Source organism: Podarcis filfolensis (assembly GCF_964270895.1).
Source record: "Podarcis filfolensis genome assembly, chromosome: 5".
NCBI lineage: Eukaryota > Metazoa > Chordata > Lepidosauria > Squamata > Lacertidae > Podarcis > Podarcis filfolensis.
Genome location: NC_139608.1, coordinates 50,502,899 through 50,527,893, shown reverse-complemented (window position 1 = coordinate 50,527,893; position 24,995 = coordinate 50,502,899). Strand labels below are relative to the sequence as shown.

General features: G+C 42.0%; 1 protein-coding gene across 1 annotated transcript in view; it reads left to right on the top strand.

Annotated features, from left to right (window-relative positions):
* GFRA1 (GDNF family receptor alpha 1) overlaps window positions 1-24,995 on the top strand; it is a 183,388-nt gene that overhangs the window by 156,141 nt on the left and 2,252 nt on the right. The window contains exon 8 of the mRNA XM_083616723.1: window positions 23,212-23,265. Coding sequence (XP_083472849.1) covers window positions 23,212-23,265 — 54 coding nt within the window. The remainder of the gene's footprint in view (window positions 1-23,211; window positions 23,266-24,995) is intronic.

Genomic DNA, 24,995 nt, shown 5'->3' with positions numbered 1-24,995 from the left:
AGCAGGGTGTATTCAGAGATTTTGCCAGGGAGTCACAAAGAATGGTCAATATTTTCTATTATCCTGCAATCTCACTTTCAGACACGAATGGAAGTATTACCAGTACCACCCCACCCCGGTTTATTGTGGCACTATTTCTGGGAGTAGAAAATGGGTCTTGTGATATATTGTAAACATGCATTTTTTATATTTCTGTTATATGCAGATATTTGGCAAAAAGTTCTGTATGAATTTACTCTCTGTAAGCAGGTTACATTCTACAGTTTTCTGGAACCTAGCAGTGGTCTGTCTCTTGGTGAATGGGGCAAGTATCAAATGCAGGGGGAAAGAGTATATATATAGACACAGAGCGACAACAGAGGTTTCCATTCCCTGCTAAATAACACAGTTAAGTTTTTTTGCCGGAGTCCATATGCCTAAACTATCTTGCTTAACAGTTTCCACTTCGGCTGGAGCTGTCTGCTCCCCCTTTTCTGATTTTGGTTCCTCCTTCCCCCTCTTTTCCCCAGTAGGCTTCCAAGGGACAGAAAGCTCATTTATAATGAGCAACACTTATTGAACACTCTCAGGTACCTCCATTTTCTCCTTCTGTACAGCAGGCTCCCAGGAAGTGGGGGAACCAAACTGAAGCAACTTTGCCAGCCAGCCCTTCTCCTCCTACACCTTTCTTCCCATGACAGGTTCCCCGGGAATAGAAAAATCAATCAGCAGCCCCTCAGCTCTTTGACTGCTCTCCCATCTGGATGCCTGGCAGCTGGGCTTCTAGGTTACTTCCACATGGACTGTCACTTTGTTCTCCAAAGAGGCTTCTTACTGCTTACCCACTCTGGTTTGGGTTGGTTTGTCTATTGAACAGCTGTCTCAGCCATTGGTGTGATCGCAGAAGCTGCTCCAGTCTTTGATTGCTTCTCTGCCTGCTCCATTTGCTGCTTGTGGTGCTCCTCCATCAACTCTGCAGCATCTCTTGGAGTACATGGTGGGTTGTCACCCAGTGATCAAATGGAAGCAGTTCAGGTTCATTAAATTCAGAACCTAAACCTCTTTGTTTCAAACTATCCAGGAGATCCCAATTTCAGTCCCTGGAATCTCCATTTAAAGGGACCAGGGGGAGGGTGGTGAAATGACCTCTGCCTAAGGAAGCCAATAATAATAATAATAATAATAATAATAATAATAATTTATTATTTGTACCCCGCCCATCTGGCTGGGTTTCCCCAGCCACTCTGGGCGGCTTCCATAGAAACCAAAAATACACTAAAATATCACAGATTAAAAACTTCCCTGAACAGGGCTGCCTTAAGATGTCTTCTGAATGTCAGGTAGTTATTTATCGCTTTGACATCTGATGGGAGGGCGTTCCACAGGGCAGGCGCCACTACCGAGAAGGCCCTCTGCCTGGTTCCCTATAGCTTTGCTTCTCGCAATGAGGGAACCGCCAGAAGGCCCTCGGCGCTGGACCTCAGCATCCGGGCAGAACGATGGGGGTGGAGACGCTCCTTCAGGTATACTGGGCCGAGGCCGTTTAGGGCTTTAAAGGTCAACACCAGAATTGTGCTCGGAAACGTACTGGGAGCCAAGGTAGGTCTTTCAAGACCGGTGTTATGTGGTCTCGGCGGCCGCCCCCAGTCACCAGTCTAGCTGCCGCATTCTGGATTAGTTGTAGTTTCCGAGTCACCTTCAAAGGTAGCCCCACGTAGAGCGCATTGCAGTAGTCCAAGCGGGAGATAACCAGAGCATGCACCACTCTGGCGAGACAGTCCGCGGGCAGGTAGGGTCTCAGCCTGCGTACCAGGTGGAGTTGGTAGACAGCTGCCCTGGACACAGAATTGACCTGCGCCTCCATGGACAGCTGTGAGTCCAAAATGACTCCCAGGCTGCACACCTGGTCCTTCAGGGGCACAGTTACCCTATTCAGGACCAGGGAGTCCTCCACACCAGCCCGCCCCCTGTCCCCCAAAAACAGTACTTCTGTCTTGTCAGGATTCAACCTCAATCCATTAGCCGCCATCCATCCTCCAACTGCCTCCAGGCACTCACACAGGACCTTCACCGCCTTCACTGGTTCTGATTTGAAAGAGAGGTAGAGCTGGGTATCATCTGCATATTGATGGACACCCAGTCCAAACCCCCTGATGATCTCTCCCAGTGGCTTCATATAGATGTTAAAAATCATGGGGGAGAGGACGGAACCCTGAGGCACCCCACAAGTGAGGGCCCAGGGGTCTGAACACTCATCCCCCACCACCACTTTCTGAACACGGCCCAGGAGGAAGGAGCGAAACCACTGCATAACAGTGCCCCCAGCTCCCAGCCCCTCTAGACGGTCCAGAAGGATGTTATGGCAGTCAAAGTAGGCAGTAATGAATTAGAATGACAAATAGTCTGGACTGGTAAAAGGCATTGACCTATGTTCCATATGTCAGTGATAGGGACTGAAACCATTGGTCTAGCCTGGAGGTTTTCAAATACACAACTGGAGGAATCAGTTTTGAGTGTGTACTAGTTGGAGAAATGAGAACGGAACTGATATACTGGGACTAGTATTTCTGTGTGCATGCATTATACTTTGTCAACCTATCCTATCCTATTCCAGAGAAGCCAAAAGTCCCTATAGTTCTCTTCTCTTTGACCCTGCAAAACATCCCTTAACTTCACCCTATTCAGCCAAAACTATATAGCCACTCCTTATTCCTTAGTCTAGTGCTTTTGAAACCTAGTTATATTAATTGTTACAGCAGCTTTTTTTGTGACACAGAGATCCCCAAACAATATGCCAGAGGGCAATTCTGTGAAAATCTAAACCAAGGCAACACATGGAATTTAATGGAACTTTCATCCCAAAGCGTAAATTGTCTTTGAGTCATTCTTTTGAGCTACTTTTAGAAAAACCCATTATCATATGGACATCAGGGACAAATCTGGCTTTGCGAGGCCAACAAATTCATTACTAGTTTTTTAAAATATATACCTTATTTTATATATTGCTATTACTTCATTGGGTCTAAACCAAATGCACAATGGTAGCACACTCATCAGCAGTTTAGAATGCCTTATGGAGACATTTTCTATATTTTACTTTTACTATAAACCCAAGGAAACAATTATAATCTCAATGAATTGTAACTTAGCACTTCAGTCATAACATAAATCTAGTTCCCCTCTTTTGCATATATCAAGTATATATCTACATTTTGGATCTTTTGAGTGTCCTGTTCATTTGTCCAAATACAGTGTGTATATGTGTATTAGTGGATTACAAAACAGTAGAATTATTTCATCAATAATAAAGATTTTACCATTCTTTAAAAAAGAAAGATTCTAGTAGCCTGAGCATCTTTCTTGTATTATAATACACCATTTTATAGTTAACTGTAAAACCTGAGATTACGCCTTTAAGAATCATGCCGTTTTGTTTTATAGTTTAATAATTGTTCATTTGAAAACGAATGTGAACTTCCTAGAAACTAATGTAATGACTTATAAAAATAGCATTTTGCCAAAAGCTACTGAGCACTTCTAAAGAGCATGGATATTATAGTTATAGTTATAGTTATAGTTATAGTTGCTATTCTCAGGGAGTACTTTGCATATCATTCCTACACAAAGGAGAAGCAGGATTTGCCATTAAACCTCAGTTTGCCTTCACTATTTTACTACAAGATCTCCTCCTGTGGGAATAATGAAGAATAGCTAAGCATGGGAATAATATTATATGGCAACATTAGGTCATATTAGTTCATACCAGGTTCTATACAGAGACAAGTGCCACAGCTTTATAAGGCCTTTTGTCAAGTTAAGAGTACTCTTAATGGCACCCTCCTTTACTCCTTGCTTCTGGGTCCTACTACTACACATAAAACAGCTACCACATGGGAAGAGGAATGAATTTGTAGCTATGTGGCTGTTCCTTTCTGCAGAGCGGCAGCTATGCACATTATGTCACCATGCAGATTGGCTGCTGCCACACCTCTCCCCCCCCCAAGACACAAACCAGTGACAGGAATGTCATTCTGCCAGCACTGGAATGCATATCTGTCTCCCCTGGTAGCGGAGAAGCCTCTGCTCAGGTGCAGTTTTCAGCACAGTGAGACACTGCATGTGAGAAAGGCTGGACCTGGATACCATTACCACAATAAACTTAGGCCATTCTTAAAACTAAGCATGCAGTAAGCTTACGAAAAGCAGCCAAAAGGTGGGAATACAGTGGGTCTGGAGGAAGGGAACCATAGGATTACCATCCAGTCCAATGTCGGAATTTAATTTTACGATATAACTGGGAGAAATAAAATTACTGCTCCTTATCATCTAAGATACTGTTAAGTCTTTCAAAAGACATGCAGTGAAGTTTCGAAAGTTATCTCCTCCCCCTCTTTAATCTTCCATTAGCGTACATCAGGAGCGAGTCCATTGGAATAAGGAAATATGACACATTAATTCAGATGGGAACATGCTTGTCTATATTTTAATGGGGACAAAACTGGATTCTTTCCTCTCTCTTCTTAATTGCAAGCCCTCTAGCATACTTTGAGCAATGTAAATAATGAGTATAATTTGCTACAGGAAACTGAGTTCATAAGAGTTCCTCACAAACATAAAGTACTTTTTTTTAAAAGAAAAAAAAAACCAAGCGAAGGAAATGGCTCCAGGGAAATAAGTGCATGAAAAACATTCACATTTATAACAGTCCTATTCAGACCAAATTTAATTTTACTAGAACCTTTTGGATTTTTGCAAATGAGATTTCTAGAGGATTTTAATAACCCATTTTCAAAGTCAAAAAAAGAAAAATATCCCGTTATCTGTTGAAACTTAAATTCTGCCAAGAATGTAGGGTCTAAGAAATTCCTCAACTGCCTCGCCAACAATTTCATTTCCCAGAAGGTAGAAGTAGTAACAAGGAGGTCATCTTTCTTGGACCTGGACCTCATCAACAGGGAGGAACTGATAGTGGAATTACTGGATACCTTGGGAGGAAGTTATCATGACCTCTTGGATTTCCTTATATGCAGGCAAGGGAAAGCTTAATGTAGGTGGACATCAGCTCTGGTTTTTGAAAAGCTGAAGGAATTAACTGAGTGAAATCCCATACTCAGAGAGAAGGGAGTCCAAGATGGATGGGAGTTTCTTAAAGGTGAAATATGCAGACTATTCCAACAAGAAAGAAAAGTGGGAGGCATCTAAAGACACCAGTGTGGCTGCATAAAGAGCTTACAGATGGATAAATAAATGCCTCTGCTGTAACATCATGTTTTGTGACATTGTGCTGATGCAAGGGTCACTACTTTGCAGTCCAGCATTTCTTAGTTTGTCACCACATCAGGTCTGATAATCATAGAATGGTTGAACTTGTCCAGATGAAAAAGACAAAGACTGAGCTGGCCAGGCTAACGTGCAAGGACATTGTTGACCATACTTCCCAAAGAGGCTAGATATGGCCTCTTGCTTACACAGACCTAAAGGTACAGCTTATCTGACATGTAACTCACAGTACCTCTACTTTTCCTAACTCTTTAATTCTATTCAAGATATTTCCCCCTTCATTTCAATTAGGGCTGTTTCCAAAATTCTCTTCAGCCAAATTTCTCCATGGAGTTTGAAGTTCTGAAATACATGGCTTTGTTTCTAGGTAGTGAACCTTTTTTTTTTTTTAATGATTTACAAGACAGAGTGAGCCCAGGGAACACTGAAAGGAAAAGAATAGGTGAAATCCGCTCATCCTTAATTTCAGTAGCACTGACCTTCATATAATGTATTCAAATATAGAGGTACAAGACATGGGCTATATGTAGCCAACTGATGAGATATTTGCATTGTTTTCTTCTCTGGATGAAATAGACCTAATGATTCTTTAAAACTGGTATTGAGAATATTATCAGGTTGAAATGTCTATCTTTGAGATATATGATGATAATTACTCCAGAACTGACAGAAGTGTCTTTCATAGAAAAATAAAATGTGAAATTTTTCTTGGGAATGATGTATTCCTTTAATATAAAGAATCAAACACGCATCCTCTGGTTTTCCTCTGTCATCCTGTTTCAATTAGGTCTTAAGTGTCCAAGTCTCATGCAACATTGGATATATGCCTTTACCTACCTAGATCTTGGTTCACTAAAATTGGTTTCCAGGAACTGGAGGTCATGAAGATTGCATAGAGCTGAGTTTGCAATAATACAAGGAAGGCCATAGTATGATGTACACAAAGGCACAGAGTTAGAAAGTCCACAGTATGTTCGCTTCCAATACCACTATTCCACTTTCAAAGTGCCTGTTATCCAGTTAGCTAAATTTATTGGCAGTACAGCCACACTGTATTGCCATACTTTATGCAATTTCCCTGCAGTGGGTTCTAACTCTTTTTGTTTAAATAATCATTACCTCATTGCTGCATTCTTTTCAATGAGGGGTAAATTTGGAGGCATGTATCGTGCCAGTACACGTGGAGGTCATTCACAAATAACTTGCTGCACTTCATTATTATTATTATTTATTAAATTTGTTTACCACTCTTTATCCATAGATCTCAGGGTTGTTCTTTAATCCAGTCCTTGCAGTTGTTTCATTCTTTTCCTGTCTCTTAATTTTTTCTGTCCTCTTCCTTAGTGCTTACAAGCACCCTTAGATTTCACCATTCTTAAAAGAAAAAATTTCCCACATCTTTTTTACAGCTACGGCCCATCTTCTTAGATTCCATTCATTCTGTGGACTTCTGTGAGAATGCCTTCTTCGATTACTCATTTGTGTGTCGAGGTTCCCAAGCCACCCCAATAAAACACAATTCACACAGAATTTTTGTTTCAGGTTTTTGGTATAATTTTGGTCACAACTTTATTAAAATACAAAAAATGTGAGTGGTTGCTTAGGCATTGGTTGCGACTATCTGACCCCGCATGGGGACAGACTGACATTCACACGCCCATGAAAGTCAGAAAGGGAAAACATTTTGGGGAGAAAGATGGAGCTGGGTACCATGCCCTCACCTCTCCCCAAATGCTCCCAGGGGCTCTTGCGTGGCCCTAGCCCCTTGACAGGGGTTCAGAGCAAAGCATGGTGAGCCCCTGGATTCCTTTAACAGAATAATACCCTTGCAGCAGCAGCACTGGAGGGGCAGACACAGCCAATTCATGCCCCTCCACCAACCAATTCTTAAAACCAATGCCTAATCGCAACCTTACAAGTTGTGACAATTTGCTACGCAGTAGGCAAAAACCAAATGGCATCAGCCAAATGGACACAATTCCTACCAGGCCCCTGCCACAACGGCAGACGACCCCATGACAGGCATAGCAAGGTCAAGCGAACAACCCTAAATATAGGGAGGGTGGGCGGGTGATCCGATGCATGCAGCGAAAAGAGGAAGCTAAACGCTGCGCGCAGGGAATATATGGCTGTCAGTCACAAAATGGCAACATCAAATTCTCCCCAATGACAAGAGGAGCCCAATCGCAATGGGGCCAACTATCTTTACCCGCCCAGCAACAGTGGGATGTCTTGTTAGACCCCACCGCAACACGTGCTCTCCATGAAGGAGAACACGCTTTGCCCAAACTTACTGAGGCTGAAATCCATAAGATATTTGTTATGCCAGAATGGAGATTTGGAATCCCATTGGTGCCCTTGTGCTCACAGAAGGACTTTTGATCCAGAGACCGCGTCTGCCCATGGAAGAAGACGGGAGGGGATTTTTACCAGTTCCTTCTCCTGCCTGCTGTAGCTGTTCCCCCCAGGCCACATCCCCACCCCGCTGTTTCTGGACTGCAGGGGAAGAGCAAGTTTACAAAAATGACTTGTCTTCCTCTTCCATTAGAGGAAGTGTCTGCTGGATTAAAAGCTCTTCCATGAGCACAAGCACGCCAGTAGGATTCCACCCCCAGTCTCAAATGTGTGAAGTAAAACGTCACTGCCCTGGAACCCTTACATAATGTTTTCCCCTAATACCAAACCACTCACATTGGATGACACAGCTTGTAAGACTGGTGCCATTTGCATATTTGTATTTAATGCAGCATCTGACTCATTACTGCTGCTAAGTAAACATCCGGCCATTGTGGTTGTCTACAGATGCTCCACACTCATGGAGTGATTTGTTGCCAGGTAAAGTGTGGCAGCATGGGATACTTAACTGGTTTAAGTTTGCCATGTTCAAATATTTTCTGAGAGCAGGAATGAGTGATACAAGACATCATCACATTAATGTTGCAGTAAAAATATAGTAAACTGATCAGAAATACTTCTGGGTTTCAGTATGTATAGACAGAACTACTGAGAGATTTGAGAGACACTTTGGATGTTCCAAGGAACTAGCAGTAAAGAATACACAAGTTTCCCCTTTCTAGGTGCAGGTGTTCCCCCTTTTGTGTAATACCCAGCAGTGCTGTTTCCTCATATCATGTGAAATGGCCCTGATTTCCGCATGACACTTGGGAGCGTTATGTAAAAGACAGGAATGTCTCCTGTTAACTGCAGAGTCCCTATCCCTGAGAATACACAATTCAACCCAGAGAAAACATTCTCCACTAGCAAGACATCTGGTTCTCCAGCTCTTAAAACTTTCTTACGTTCTGGGAAAAGGCTTCCTTACTGAAGATTTTGCCTGCTTTCATTTCTTCAACACTTGTCATGGGGAAAATTATACACAATAACTTGTGGAATTTTGCTCTCCTCTCTACGAGAGATCATTACTTAGCCCATTAATCTCTCCTTCTAGGGATACCTAAATCATGCCTCATTTAGACAGGCTGCACTTCTGCTTAACCACCAGTCTCTGTTCTGATCTCTTCGCCATTTCCATATACATTTTTCTATTCCCTCCCCCTTATTTTTAACACTTCCCTTGGGAGCTTGATGTTGTTTCAATAAAAGGTGTGGTGCTTTACCTGCATGCAGCAATGAAAAAAGTATATTTGTTTTTCTGTGTTTTTAACATAGGGGTTGTGTGTTCATCAGCCTTCTTAAATGCTGGGAACAAAGGCTCCACTGCAATCCTGTGTACGCTTCCTTGGGAGTAAGCACTTTTGAACTCAGTGGGACTTGCTTCCAAGTCTGCCTAGGATCTACCGTATTTTTCGCTCTAGAAGACGCACCTAGTTTTTGGAGGAGGAAAACAAGAAAAAAAATATTCTGAATCTCAGAAGCCAGAACAACAAGAGGGATCGCTGTGCAGCGAAAGCAGCAATCCCTCTTGCTGTTCTGGCTTCTGGGATAGCTGCGCAGCCTGCATTCACTCCATAAGACACACACACATTTTCCCTTACTTTTTAGGAGGGGAAAAGTGAGTCTTATAGAGCAAAATATACGGTAGCTGCATGATCTGAAGAGATCTCTCCCCAAAAGTAAGATCAGGGGCAGAGAACTGTTTGGCTAATGAGACAGAGCCAGGTAATAATCACATAAGCTAATAGTGAACTCAAGTTATCCATGTAGCAGTCTTTATGTAGCCAGAATGATATCATAATATGCCCAAGAGAAAGATAGGAGGCTTGAGGAAGTAAAAAAGAAGGCTTAAGGGTGGGGCAACTTTAAAGCAGCCCAATGAGGCCTGAGCATTGGCCACAGAACACTGGCTGACTGTTAGAGGGGACAGGTAAAAGAGGAGAATGGAATAGAAAGGCTAGAATCCTGAATGGCAGCACATCACACTGCAACATTTTGCTGCTGGCCCCACTTGTGTATACCAATTAATGGGAAACACTGTTCTCCAAAGGCCATTACTTATGCAGCCAAAATGGCACCACCCACAAACAAGCATGCTTGGGATAAGCCCAAGATTTACGTACAAAATTCCAAAAAGCCTTGGGGTGGGGGGGAACCTAAATGGGCAAAACCTCCAAAGCAAGACAATGAGAACTGAGCATGTTCGGTGGTCTTGGACTGCTGACTGTTGGGAATGAGAGGTGAAATGGAAGAAGGCCTGGCTGATGGGATGGAATACTCAAGAAAGACTCCAGACTGCCAACATTTTTGGTGCAGGACCCACTGGTTATGGTCTACTTGCCAGACATGGAAAGCTTCTGCAATTCACAAAACTATAATGCAAAGTCCTCAGATCATCCTGGACTACAGAAGAGAGCCTCAAGAATAGTGATGAGTGTGTGGACAAAGTGCATTTATGGTAGCATATGGGTTATCAATGCTGCCCCAGTATTATGTCTAATCCTCACACAATGTAACATCTAAAATAGAACACATGCACCTCCCTCTGTACCTCTGAGTCCCCCGTTGCAAGCAAGTAGAAATGAAGGAGACACTTTCCCAGCAAATATGAGAGTCTGAAGCCATACTCAGCCTGACACTGCCAATAGAGAATTATACATGCAGAACTTCATCACCTTGGATGAAGAACTGCTTTCCGTTATACCAGGGCAGGGATAAGGAACAACTGGTGAGAATTGCTTGCATTTGTCTGCGCAATAAAGAAGCTTCTGTGAGGAAATTAAAAATTAAAAACCCACCCATATTCTTCCTGAATTTTTCTCCTTCATTCTCTGGAGTAGCACAATAGTGTTCCATACAACTGCTTTAAAATGAATGGTTTCTTCTTGCCTAGTTATCTCATGCTCCAGGCCATGTGCATAAAAATAAAATTTTCCTTAGAATAATACCTTTGATATGTTTTGGTTTTTTTTAAAAAAATGTCAAAAGCCTTAAGTACTAGGTATGAAATTAAACGTCTTTCATTAAAAAAAGAAAAGAGGGGGAAGAAGAGTAACATGGGCATAGTTTTATTTCCACAATAATAAATGATAAAGATGTGAAGGAGCCTGTGAGTGTTTCAAATATAATAATGAAAAACTCAGAAGCATTCATTTCACACCATATGTTGGAATTACTTCATCACAACCTGCAAGGACAGCACATATAGAGGAGCTGTATCTTGCCACTTCCTGAACAATATGCCTGAACCTTTACAGCAGTCAAATCTTGTTCATAAGAAAATAAGTCAAACGCAGCCATTTAACTGAAGTGTTTAACATATGCTCTTAATAAAAGGCATTAGCAGTGCTAAAGTTCTGAACATAAATATATTTTTATTCTGCTTTTAACCTGTCTTCTCACTTTGCCTATAATATTCAGCGTGCATTTATAATCAAAGACTGGAAATAAATCACATTTATTTCATTCCCCACTGACTTTTTATTCCTAGGTGTTCTAATCAGTTGCCTCACCTGAATAATAGATCTCTGCATTACCTTTAGACTGTTCTCCACACATCCCCTCCCCTCCCCTGCTTCCCAATCTATTATTTGGTTTCTGGAACACAATGAACTGTCACCCATTTTAGTATCTTGACTTTAAAATCAATGAGAACTTGGAATGCTGTTTATTCCTTCTTTACACAATGAGATTCTGTATATTTCAGCTGGTGCAGTAATAGCTGAATTGGCTCAAACCATCCCAGCCTCCTGGGGCTTTAGTGAGGACTGCAAATAGATTGGCCTTCACTCCTATCTTCACCAGTGCCTATTATTACACCATTTTGTACCAGGTTCTTAAATTGGGGTGTCTGAATGCAGTGCTGTGTTTCGGAGGACGTCGTAATGTATAAATGATTAATACAATATTCCTATTGTAGTTTTATTCCTTGCAGGTAATCTTCTTAGAGCGGTTGTGTGGTATCTAAAAGTGAGAGTTGAGTGGTAGAGTACATGCTTTGATCTTCCTTGGAGACGTTGCACTGGGTCTCCTTGTTATTTAAATTACAGTTGTGGGGAATGTTACCTGCTTAAAGGCCATCCCTTTAGTGGCAGTGAAGCTCTGGGACTTCCTCGTGGGGAGATACATTCCAACCCTTTATAGTTGCTTTCAGCATTGTGCAAAGGCTGTGTTCCTCAACATGGCATTTGGGGTCATCTGTGTTTGAGGCAACTTCTCCCCAAACTGATTTGTTGGGCTGTAATTGCCATACTAGGTATCAGGCTTGGAATGAAATTCTGAACATGCACAACCTTCATTCAGTTTAACCCTTCCCTCCTTGCCCATGATCCAGGCAAGAGAATCCTCCCATGATGCAGTTAGCCTTAGGAAAATAGAGCCACTGACATCAGTGGGACACAAAGGGTAACTGTAGTATGACAACATCATAAGATCCCTGGTAGATTAAGCCAGTTGGTCGTTTAATACAACACTCTGTTCTCACAGCGAAGCCCACAAACAGATGAGTCCAACAGTGCTCTCCACACATGTGATTCTCAAGAACAGGTATTCAGTGGTATACCGCTTCTGATTGCAGTCATGGCTAGTAGCCATTGATAGCCCTATCATTCATGAATTTGTCTAATCCTTTCAAAAGCCATCCAAGTTGGTGGCTAGCACTACATATTGTGGGAACATATCCCATAGTATAACAGGGGACCATGTTTGTTGGGATAGTGGCTGGCAAGCAAAGGCATAAATATTCCCTCCCTGCACTGTGCACTCTTAGTGAAGATCACCTCCCCCAACATCTAGGATTTTTATTTCTTAAAAGTTATCCTTGTTGCTGCAAGATATGCAAGTAACGTACTGTATAGTTAGTCCCTTAGTATAAAAGTATTTGTATATAGTGATCTTTGTTGAAAGTTACTCAGTTCTCTGGAATTTAGATTGGGACTGATGGGAGCTGCTTAAAACTGTACTAGAAATACACTGAGGGTTTCTTTCAAATACACACATAAGATTGCATTGTTAATGCTGTTCCACAAAAACACAGCAAATGAAGCACAATATAGTTTTTTTCCTACACATTTTAGCAGTTAAATCTTGTCTCATGAAATTATGACTGGACATACGTGGTTTATGCTGAATATTCTCTTCTTGGCAGCTTTCTATAATTTCACTCATTTATGTAGCCAAAACATAACACATTTATTTCCTGTGAACATAATTTTGCATAATCTGATAATTAGAATATAATCTGATAACTGGGGCTTCATACTTTTGTGAAATGTACTGCATAATTATCAGAGAGATGTTATAATTGGTTTTTTGTTAAGTGAGATTTCAATTGTGGGGGGGAAATACGTTGCATTATAGTTTTTAATTCACCGGAAGATATTAGGAAGTTATACAAGGGAAATGGCAATACTTAGAGCCTAGTAATCAGATCTTCAGACCCACTGACATTACTGGTGCTAATTTCTGAATAATTATGATCTCTTCGTAGAATTGCTTTTACACCCTGTTCTGCAGTAATTCTCTCAATGTCCCAGCCACCTTGTCTATAGAAGGAGAATTAAGTAAATTCAGCATTGCATACAGTGCTATCTCACATTAGCGCGGTACTGGCTCAGTTATAAAAACTGCTCTGTTCAGATGTGCTCACCCTGTTACAACCATTCTGCAGAATAATGGACTGAGAATAACCTGTTTCTCAAACTGTAGCTAGATTGGGATCAACACACCCCTGGATTGGAGACCTCCCTGCACTGTTTAAATCAATGCAGGACAGCAGCAAAGCCAAAGTTTGGATGAGCGTGTAATCTGAACACAGGATCATGGTTAAGGTCTCTCCACCTTAACCACATAAGAAAAACCTTGGCTACAGGTTGCAGTTAAGGAGGACAGACCTGCTTCTTAACCACAGATGATACTGTAAGTAGCTTAGATGTTGCGCTGACCTAAAAAGCATATGGAAGAGCAAAGCAGCTGCAACCTCTTCCTTAGGAGCCAGGATGTTTGCACAAAACCATGTCTGGCTTAGCATTGTGTGTGAACGCAACTATAGTAAGAAGTCAGTGGTAGGAGCTCTCTTAGGAAGCTACCTTATACCATGTTAGAGCATTGGTCCATATAGCTCAGTATTGTCTCCACTGACTGGCAGTGGGTCTCTAGGGGTCTCTTCCAGTCCTACCTGAATATGCCAAGGATTCAGCCCGAGACTTTCTGCATGCAAACGTTCTACCGCAGAGCTATGGCTATTCCCTTCACCTTCATCTCTGACTTCTTTGTAGTTCCTTCACTGCCCTGTAAATTCCTTGAGATAACTGAGACTTGAAACCAGAAGTGAAGCAAACAGAAGAGCTAGTGACTGACACTCCTAGTTGCACGTCTTAATGTGAGAATAGGCTTAACACAATTTAAGCATTTTGCTTAGAAGAATGGCTCTCAGCACCAACATATGTTCTGTGAAACCACCGGCTTTCTTTCAGACTCATGTCTTGGCCGTGAAACAGAACACATCTAATTATTCTCCAGTTGACATGGAAGAAATTGGATAAACGCCAACAGCAATGGACCCATCAAGTTGTATTGTATCATGCTGTTGTACCAAAAGGACAATTACTTCAGTGCTTTGATTTACAGAACACTTTTCTTTTTTTAAAAAAAAAGGTTTGAATATATATCATTGATACCATTTCAATGGTTGATATTCAGATTCATTAAATTAAAATTATAGAGCTAACTAAACATTACTTTATAGCTGTCCAAATTATGACACTGGGGGTGATAGCTTGACTGAATACTGGCAAGTTTTAATAATGTTATTATGGGTAGATTATAATTAGGGCTGTGTATAGTCAGTGCCAAAAAAGAATTCATGCTCGTCAGTAGGAAACCCACATTCTATATGCACATTGCAAGGAAAATTAAGTAAATTTATTCCAAGTACAAACTTGGGTGTTTCTGATTATAGAACAGACCTTGACTTTTTGACAAGTACTGATGTGATAAGATTGAAAAGAGGCATAAGAAAATGGAGATTAGTGGACAACAATAACTAATGAAAAACAAGTGAAAATGTGAAGGTGCTGTGAAGTTGGGAAAAGGCAGAAAAGTAGTGAGGGAATATAATTTTTAGAACTTTGAGGGCCAGGCTTGGAGCGACATGAAAAGTATATTTGCATTTAATGTACTCTTTTTTAAAAAAGCAACTGATGGGGGCTGATAATTAGCAAGATCGCAGCAGGGAGGGAGTGGGAATTTGATAGGTTTTTAAGTGTGATTTTCAGCAGGACCCAGTGCAGAGGAGGATTTGTATAATTATCATCCCACCGCCACCAGTGGTTGCTGTCTGCAAATTTGAAAATGCATCTGTGTTGCATTTAACATCACACATAGTTTGGCCTTAAGAACAGAGGTGGCAGGGGAATTACCTTAGATGGGAAGTACTACAAACTCTGGAAGTTATGCAGGAAGAATCTACTTTGGGGCATTGGTGGTAGTGCAGAGGGCTGTACTCATGCCTAGTTTGCACCTACATATCCAAAACTTTTGGTCCACAGGCAAATATAGCTCTGCAGAAATGCCCTACTCACAAACAACTCCAAGCCTGAAGGTGTTTCTAGTCATCGTCATGCCTTGATGGTGGAAGGAGCCACAATACTAAAATCCAAAGCAACTGGCATTATTGCAAAGTGACTGTTCAGTTTTATATATGAAATAATAAAAAAACCAGTCAGCCTAAGCTGCTGAGTTATTAAGCTAGCAAAAAGGGATTCCACAAATGCTTTTACTGTTCTGTTTTCTTCTTTGCCCTTCTTTATGCAGAAAAATAGTGCTAGCTGGAGGCAAATCAATTTTTTTAAGGTCACATTATGAGAATGGCATAATATCCACTAAAAATAGGAGGCGTAAAGCTCTAAGAGTTTATTTGAATCAAACAAATGAGTGACTGAAAAAGGAAGCTCATCCTTAGCTGGTGAGTACATCACACTGAAAGGCTGTTACCAGGACACATATTTTAAATTGATAAATCAATATCTGATGAGTTCTGCTCTCTAATGTTAAGCTGCTGCCAGAGAGAGGAGAGCAGGTGGCATCTTAGCACTGGCCACAAGATGCTGTAGATAGAACCATGAATGACATGGAATTCACACTTTGAATCAGTCTGCTGTCTTTGGAAACATTCACAGCTACGCAAAGAGGAGAGAGGAATCAGCTTTGGCTGATTTGACACACATACCCTATCCAAGGCTCCCTGACCCAAATATCTGCACCTTAGCAAAGGTTTAAGCATTGGAATTGATCAAAAGAATGGGTTTGTGTGTCTAGCTTGTCAGTTTTGAACTATGCCCTACTTTCGAAGGTGCTTTTAGAAAAGCAGAACTTGCCAGATAGAACAGAAGTTTGCAAAAGACAGCGGAAAAGATTAATTACAATATGAAAGTCCATCAAATGAAAAAAAGGACAACAGTAGTGTTTTGGGGTGAGAAGCAAATGGCAACCAAGACTAGAAGATTACAGAGCAGGAATTTGTTAGCCAGAGAAGTAGCACAGAAAATTTATGTGACATGGGGGGAAAGATGGTAGTTGTGGGAAAAGGCATGCCACGGTTAGAAAGTTATTTGCTGACCCTGCACAGAGGGAGAGAGTCAAGGTTGATTAGCAGGAATAGTATAAAAACCCCTATCTGCCTCACAGAGCTACAATTCCCAGAGTGGTCCCTCTTTCCAAGGGACTCTGGGAATTGTCATTCAGTGAAAGGAATAAGGGTGTCCTGACAACTCTCAGCACCCTGACAACTCTCAGTTCCCAGGATTCTTTAGGGGAATCCATGGCTGTTGAAAGTGGTATGATGCTGCTTTGAATACCGTATATAGTTCAGATGGGGCCCAAGTCTCTCTTGACAGCTGCTTCCACCTCATTTACCTCCTTGGCAGCTGTAGTACCAGACCAGGCCCTCTCATGTCATTCTCCATTTCTGTTTCCCTGACCTCCCCCGAGCATCTAATAGAGAGCTTTGGCCAGCACACAATGTAAGGGTGGGAGCAGGCTGTGTCTGGATGCTGTTGAAAGGCAGAATAGAAGATGACACTTCTGACATCACTGAGCTTCCACCACGGGCTCTTGTACTCTGTTCTTCCTTTGCCTCTGCTTCAACAATAACTTCTACAGAAGGAAAGGAAGGGTGAAATAGGTTTGAATTCAGTAGGGTCAAGCATGTGTGTGGTGTGAGCATGTGTGTGCCAAAGCATAGAGGGGGTGAGGCCTCCCCAGGAGTGCCCTTGCACAACAACTAGCAATGTTAGGGAAGAGAGTGGCATTTTGGAGTGGTAGCCAGAAGGATGGGTGTGATCACTGGGGCCAGCCCCTGCCTGGATGGTGTCCCCTTTTGCTAGGCTGAGAGGGGGCCCTTGCTTTGATCTCACCTTGATCCTGAAGCCACCAACACTGCCTGCCCCCAGCTTCTTCCCTGGCAGTTGCAGATCTCACCAGCTGCCCTACAAAGCACTTCCAGCCAGTAGGAATGATCGGCAGGGAAAGGCAGCAACTTGCTCTTTTATCTGGCAGTTTCCAGGTCTGATCAGAGTGGATTCCCCACCCCCATCACTGTTTCCCTTTGAATCCTAGAAACAGACCTCTCAGACCTTTTCCTTCCTGCCCAATCCAGGATCATGCCTGCTCATCTCAGCCCAGATGTCACAGGTGGTGTACGGTGTATATGGCTGATGGTGATACAAATGCCACCTCCCCAAATTTGCCACACACACCCCAGCAACTGCCCGGTTTGCCATTTAACAAATATATCACAGAGTGGCAGAAAAGGAGAGGGAGACTTGGGGGATTTTCCTACTATTGGCTCTGTCTCCAGTTGAATTTTCCTGTGAGCTAGCCCTTCATAGAAAAAAGATTCACCATTCCTGCTGTCAAACCAGAAATTTAAGAATTGTTATTTTAAGAAATAAATTTTTAAAGGAAGTGTATTGCCTAATAATGTTGGTTTGAAACATTTCCCCTTCATATTGCAGTTTTTTATTTACTTTCCTGCCCGTGAGTCATAGGGCACTTCTTTTACAGCCTCACTCTCAGGCTTATCACTGCAACCATAAGGACCCCAAATCCTCCCTCTCTTAAATAGAAATCTGAAGGTCTTACTATTTCAACATGAGTTAATGGATAAAAAAATAGTCGTATGGGCCATATGTTCTGTATCTCTTGGTTGGATACTCAGGGATTCTTGAAAATGTAGCTTTGAATGTATATCAGAAACTGCACTCATATTTTAGTGGACTGGGGGGGGGGGAAAGTTAGAGGATTTCTTTATACAGCTGTACTAAGGTGCACGTCTAGCTAAAAGCAACAGCTCCACAATATCCAGGGTTTGTATGGGGGAGATTTTGTTATTTGTTTTATCTGTTTGTAGTAGCTTTCCCTTTATTCTGCTACTTTTAATACAGAGAGAATATTCAGGGCATTTTGTGTTTAAAAGGACACTCTTATAGGTAAAAATGTAAAGGTAAAACAGTCATTTTATTTTTCACTTTATTGTTAACAAGCAAACAAAAAACAGTTCCGTTTTCCAGTATTTTGTCATACATCCTTTACAAATGTAGTCTGCTTTTCTTTGATGTCCTGGAAACGAAAAGGAGGTGCATCAAAGCCCCAACAGGTTGACTGTTAAGCAAGTCTGGCGCCATGATGCTGCCAATTGAAATAATTTCATTAAGATAACTGAGAAAATATGATCTGAATTGGGCAGAATATTTTTCAGACTAGTATGTAATTATGAAGCAATCATATTGCCCAATCCTTACTTGAAAGCAACTGCCACCTACCTAGTGCAAACAGGACTTACTCCCAAGTAAACCTGTAGATTATTACATTCTTAAGCAATCTGACCACAGATAATATTCATGCTCTAACCGTGGATTTTCCTTACAGCTGATTCAGCACCCAAGTAAAGGTCAGGCTTCTTTGTAGTGCAAGAGTGCAAGGCTGATTGCCTCCACAGCTTAAATAGCACAGCACCTCAGCTTTGTGGACTAGAATTGTTTTATGCTGAATTGAATCCTTATTTTAGCAGGCTCTGCTTCTGATATGCACTTTGCTTGTTTTCCCAGTTGAAAGTAATTTATATTGCAGCATACTGTTGGATCGCTGGGCTAATAAGAAAACACTATTGACAAGTCTGATAGATGCAGCTTGTGTTTAGGAAGAGCAAAAGAGTTAAACTGATTGCATTTTTACAGTCAAGTGCATTTTGCGCTTTATAGTTTGTGTCCTACTGTTAAGAAAACAGGTTGGATGAATAGTAAATCTCTGTAATCAAGAGAACAAAGGATTATGCAGTGGTGTTTGTTATGAATATTTCAAGGAGATGGTTGGCTGGAGAATAGTTGGGGAAAGGAAGATACTTTCCTCCAGCCTTTTGTTGCAAGGCTTCCTAACAGGGTTGTCAACTTACTACTCAGCCACTGTAGCTGTGACTTTTAAGCACAGCTTGAGGTTTTTATCCCCATACTGCAAACATCTGCTGATTTCTATACAGAAGGACACTGTTAAAGGCACAAAAGCCTACCATGCTGGACACACACACCCCACCCGAGTCAACTGGAAGTCCTACTATCTAGGGACACTACCAAGAAGAATTTACCCCCTCCAAATAAAAATGGGGGGTACAGTTTGATGACCATTGGCTAAAACAGAATTGGACATCCTTCTGGAGGCCCCATTCCAGTGGTGGACCAGGTAAAGAGGCAAAGTCGGTGGAGCAAGGGATGTAATTCTAACCCTTGCATGGAGGGCTGCATTTCATCCACACATAAGTCAGAGGATTCTATGCAAGCCCATTTCTCTCCACCCACCATAACACAAGCAAGAGGCATCGTCACAGTTCTTAAGGTACTCGTGGAGAGTGTGTCCTGGGGAGAGGAAGCATGACTTGGGGGGCGGGGACTGTGGATTCCGCTCACAAAGTTACTATTTTGTTTCGAATGTATAAGAAGTAGGGTTTTAATCAAATTTAGTTTCAGTTGTTTGATGTTGTTTGATCATACTTGACAAATTATCAAAAAATTCAAAAGTCAGGTTTTGCTTTTTAATGTAACCACCCCCACAAAAAGACGGGGGGGGGTTGTAACTGAATTCCACACTAGGAGATTCAATCAAAGCAATGGAGTCATTAGTTTTGTTGGAATCTGCATGCCACACTGTTAAGGGTTGTGGTGAAAAGTTCAGAAAGACAACTGGATATATAAAAAAAGTAATTACACATTGTCAGGGCTGCCCAAGGTCCCAGCTCACAAAGGACCAACGCTGCTTCATTGTTAAGTACAAAAGTCTTTATTGAAGTTCAGTTTCACTTCCAGAGCCGCAGCGCGCAGCTCTACGTCTCAACTGTTAGACCGCTGATGCTCCGTCTGAGTCTCCTCCCCCCTGACACCAATTTAAGATTCTAGCCTTACTCCACCTCTTCCTCAGTTCCTTCCGCCTCTGGTTCCGCCTGGCCGTTGGGGTCTCGCCCTTTCTAGCCTCCTCTGACGCTGAGTCCCCTGAGCTTCCCCCTCCCTCCGGCGGGCTTTAGGAGCTGGTTCCCCATCCGGGTCTCCTGCTGTTCCCCGCGCCTGTACATTTGAACTTGGCGCGCGCGCCCAGCCGGTAACTTTCCTCCTGACCGTTTCACTGCTGCTGCTGTCACTGCTTCCCCCTCTGGGGGGGCTAGCTGCAACTGACCTCCCCTCCGTTGGAGGCGTGGTCAACCCTGACTCACTCTCTCTCCCCGCTGGAGGAGACGCTGGCCCTGACACATGTGACTCTTCCCCCCCACTACGCTCTGGTGGGGAAACTGGTCGCAATCCCCCACTGCTGCTTTGGGGTTCCCCTCTGTCTCCTTGTTTCTGGTGCGTCCCCCCTGGGACCCCCCTTGCCCTGACCATAGGCGCCCCCTTCTGGGAATCTTCTGATTCGCTGGAGAAGCTCATGGAATCTCTCGGGCCACTGTCATACTCCCCTACGCTGCCCTCGGATTCTTCCCCTTCGCTCTCCATTTCCTCTCTCCCCAGAGCTCCTGCTCCTGAGTCCCTGACACACATTCTCTCTCTGAATTCTGTAGTAATGTATGGCTTCGAGGCAAAGTAGTGGCACACTGGAAATCCCTATCAGTTTCACCAGTGCTTATTCAATAATTACATTTCTGAATCTTTCATATTGACCATATTAATGTTATCATTGACATCTGTATTCCAATTGGAAGATACTTTGCAAAACGTTGCCCAAATTACATTCAATTTTGCTAAATTTCAAACTTGAACATCAAAATTAGAAATCAAAATATAAATGTAGAAGTTAAAAGTTCTGTTTTTAACTGGGAAGATATAGTAATTCACCCTATATACAGTTCCTTGCTCTTGAAATCCTGCTTTGAATTAATGCAACATTATCTCTTGATTTTCTCATCAGCACAGTACACTAGCTTAGTGTGCAAGCCATTATTAGAGACATTAATTTTTCTTGCACTAGAATTACACCAGTTTCTCTTTGTCCTGTAAGATTGGGGCAAAAAAAGAAAGGATTTGTCCCTCAGGATATAATTACTGGGTATCATGCGCTCTGCACAGAATTTTATATATATACTTTCCATTGCCTGTGATTTAGTGATACACTGCTACTTTATAGTACAACAGTCTATGCCAGCTTTTCCATTATAACCCCTTTTTACAGGTTTATAACTCAGCAGTAAAATGTACTCTTCCAATTTGAAACTTGGCATGTTACATCTCAGTCTGGAAGCTAACTCCCCACCCCCCACCCCACCCTGATTTTTTTTGCTTTACAGAAGTAAAACAAGTGGGCATGTATCTTTATTTCCTCTAACTACAGAAGCTATACTTTACAGGAAAAAACAGTTTACTATTTTTTGCTGATGTTGTTATTATGATCCATTTTATCTCCTAATCTGAAAAGTAACTGAAGACGGTTTTGCTGTGTAGCTTTGTTCCTGATGAAATTATCTGTTTTTGCTGTATACAGGTTGCACCTAATGTGCTTAGTTAAACGAAGGATGGCTGGTTTAATGACACCTTGATAGCTTTGCTAGAGTCTTTCCCCTTTTCATGGAGACCTAGGAAGGTAGCAGGGAAATGGTCCCATGTGCCAGGGTTGCAACACATCTGATAGAAAGTTTGTTTGTGATTTGAAATAGTGTTGTAATTAGCAGTGTTCTTTGGAGCAAACTGGGACGTGGGTGGTGCTGTGGGTTAAACCACAGAGCCTAGGGCTTGCTGATCAGAAGGTCGGCGGTTCGAATCCCCGCAACAAGGTGAGCTCCCATTACTCAGTCCCTGCTCCTGCCAACCTAGCAGTTCGAAAGCACGAAGTGCAAGCAGATAAATAGGTACCGCTTCGACAGGAAGGTAAACGGCATTTCTGTGCACTGCTCTGGTTCGCCAGAAGCTGCTTAGTCATGGTGGTCACATGACCCAGAAGCTGTATGCCGGCTCCCTCGGCCAATAAAGCGAGATGAGCACCGCAACCCCAGAGTCATCCACGACTGGACCTAATGGTCAGGGGTCCCTTTACCTTTGGAGCAAACTACTATGCATTGCCGTTTGAACATACACAGCATGTACAGTCTTAAGAATCCTATGCTGCTACTAATGGTAGGTTACTGGTGTCAAAAGGTATTTATTGTAATGCCTTTAAATTGTAATGCATTTGCATTTATTTGGTTGGACCAGGGAAGATCTTGTTCTTAGACCAAAGACTTGCACAAAATTGCTTGTAAGCTATAGGATTGGATAGATTGAAAAGGCTGAAAACATCATGAGTACCATCTTCCTTTCCCAATGAAGCATCTAGCACGCCCTTAGACCTCTAATTGCATACCAGCATGACCCACTGCAAGCATCAAACAATATAAAATGTTACTTGGAATAGTTAGGTGCTTAGTGGTTCAGGTATGTTTTAGTACCTGCTTTGAAATCTATGGCAAAAAAAATCTCTTAAAGTTGTATTCAGACATGAGTTACATTGTTCCCCCATATAATAAGCCTGCAATTTATGCACATTTTATTTATGCACTTTCAGCTTTATGTGCTGGAAAAAAATGGAAAAAATAAAAATGGAAAGGGTGGGTGTCCAAGAAAAAAAACTTTGGCAACCCCACCCACCATTGAACTCAATGTGTTTTGACTCTACACAATTTTTGGTTTTAGGCACACTTTCCAGAATGTAACCCCAGTGTAAACTGCAAACTTAAAATTACAAGCAAATGCCAGTCATAGTATGAGAACTAATTAGAGCTGCAGCCTCAGTCAACTTTGGTCAACGACAAAACTACCCACCATTTGATTTGATACATTTATACCCAATAGACAACTGGGTGACCATTTGGGCTATGTGAATAGAGCATTTGCTCTTGAGTAATCCAGTTTTTATTATGAGAATAACTATTCCATTCAGGTTAGTGATTTGGGGGTACACTGCTTTTTTCATTCTCTTAGAATAATCAGCAATGCCACCTCCAATATTATTGACCAAGTATACTTATATAGTCACCTCTTTGTCTTTCTACAGGTACCAAAGCAGAGTTTCAATGAATCTGTAGCTACGGAACTGTGTGTGACTGGGGTAAGATTTTTCACCTTGTTGTGGCAATTGCTACTAGCAAAAATATTCCTTTGAATAAAGTTTTTGAAGCCTTTCTTCTAAGAACGCTAGAGGTTACACCCTACAGAGATTGAGGAGGCAAATCCTGCCCCATCCCATATTGTTGTAGTTAGTTCTGATAGCAATGACAGCCTCGAGTTCAGTCCCTCTTACTGATTAATCTGCAAGTCCTGCCAAAATAGACAATGCTGGGAAGCAGATGCAGCAGCAAAGTATAGCTTATAAGACCCCCAAGTCCTCCTGACCTTAGTCGTCCAAAACAATTATTGCCTTTAATGAATTCATCAGAATTTTCAGTAATTGTATATTATTATACAATAGCATAGTATGCCCAGTTGGTGTTAACCCATGACATGGCCTGCTCAGTGGTGGTTCTCCCTTTGACAAATACCCTTCTTGGTGAGGTGTGTCTGTCTCCCTCATTACTGACATTTCAGATGAATGTTTAAACATTCCTGTTTACCTAGGCATTTGATAGCTGAAAGCTACTAATCCTGGCAACACTGAAATCACTGGCTGTGAGAATGTGATTTCTTTTAGAATGTTTTGATGATGTTGATGTGTTTGCCTCCCTGGGCTCCTTTTGGAGGAAGGGTGGAATGTAGATGGAAATAGCAACAACAAACAACATTATCTTCAACAACAACAACAACATTAGTAGTAGTAGTAGTAGTAGTAGTAGTAGTAGTATTGGTTAGGAGGCTCAGATCCATGTCCAGAATTGCCATTCACCTTCAGCCATGTAGCAGAAAGGTAATTGCATTTTTAATTCTTAGGAAGTATGTAATTTTCAGGTCACATGATAATTACCCTTTATCTATGAAACGTAATGAACTGATAATCTGCAGGAACATGGCTCTTAGCAAGACCCTTAAGCATAGTCGATCAGATTTTATGGCTGACAGAATACTGATCTTGAATAAATGAAATGACAGTTGCTTAAACCATGCCAGGAACAGGATTGACCATTGCCTACCACTAATGCTCTCTCCTGTAACTTTTGGCCTTCACCCTTAGGTTATTCTACCACCTGACACTAGCTGAATGTACATACCCGTCAAAACATGTGTCCCCATTTGGTGGGGGGAATTGATCTTTTAAGAGTTAGATCAATTCACTAATTCTTTGGAAACCACAATATAGCTATGAATGGGTCAGAGCTTTGCAGTATTAAAAGATATAGATATAACCCTAGGTGGTGAAGCACTCCTGTCAAGGCCACTTCAGTTTTGACAGGAGCTAGTTTACTTGAAAGTGCCGGCTCACATACAGAAAACCAACAAACAACTGGGCTTTCCTTTATTGAAGCATAGCCTTTCCTGAATAAAAGCAGGAATGGGTAAGAGTCTGGCACCTCTATTTTATGGACATTAATACTGTGGGCATCACTGGGACATAAATTCCAGTCTCTGACTCTCTTATGACTATGCGCTAAATCAGGGGTGGTGAAACGCAGGCCCAGCCAGCTGTGCCTTTCGATATGCCCCACAGGAATTTCCCCAGGCTACAATTGTCACTGGCTCCGCTTTGCAAGCTCTGTGAGCCTTTTTGCCTGGCTGAACTGTTTACTTAAGAACTGATAATACCTCTTGCTTGTCTGGATGGTGACTATAGAGAGGTGTGTGAGTGTGTGTAGACAATTAGCCTACTGTACAAAGGTGAAGCTTACATTAGCTGCCCCACTCCTCACT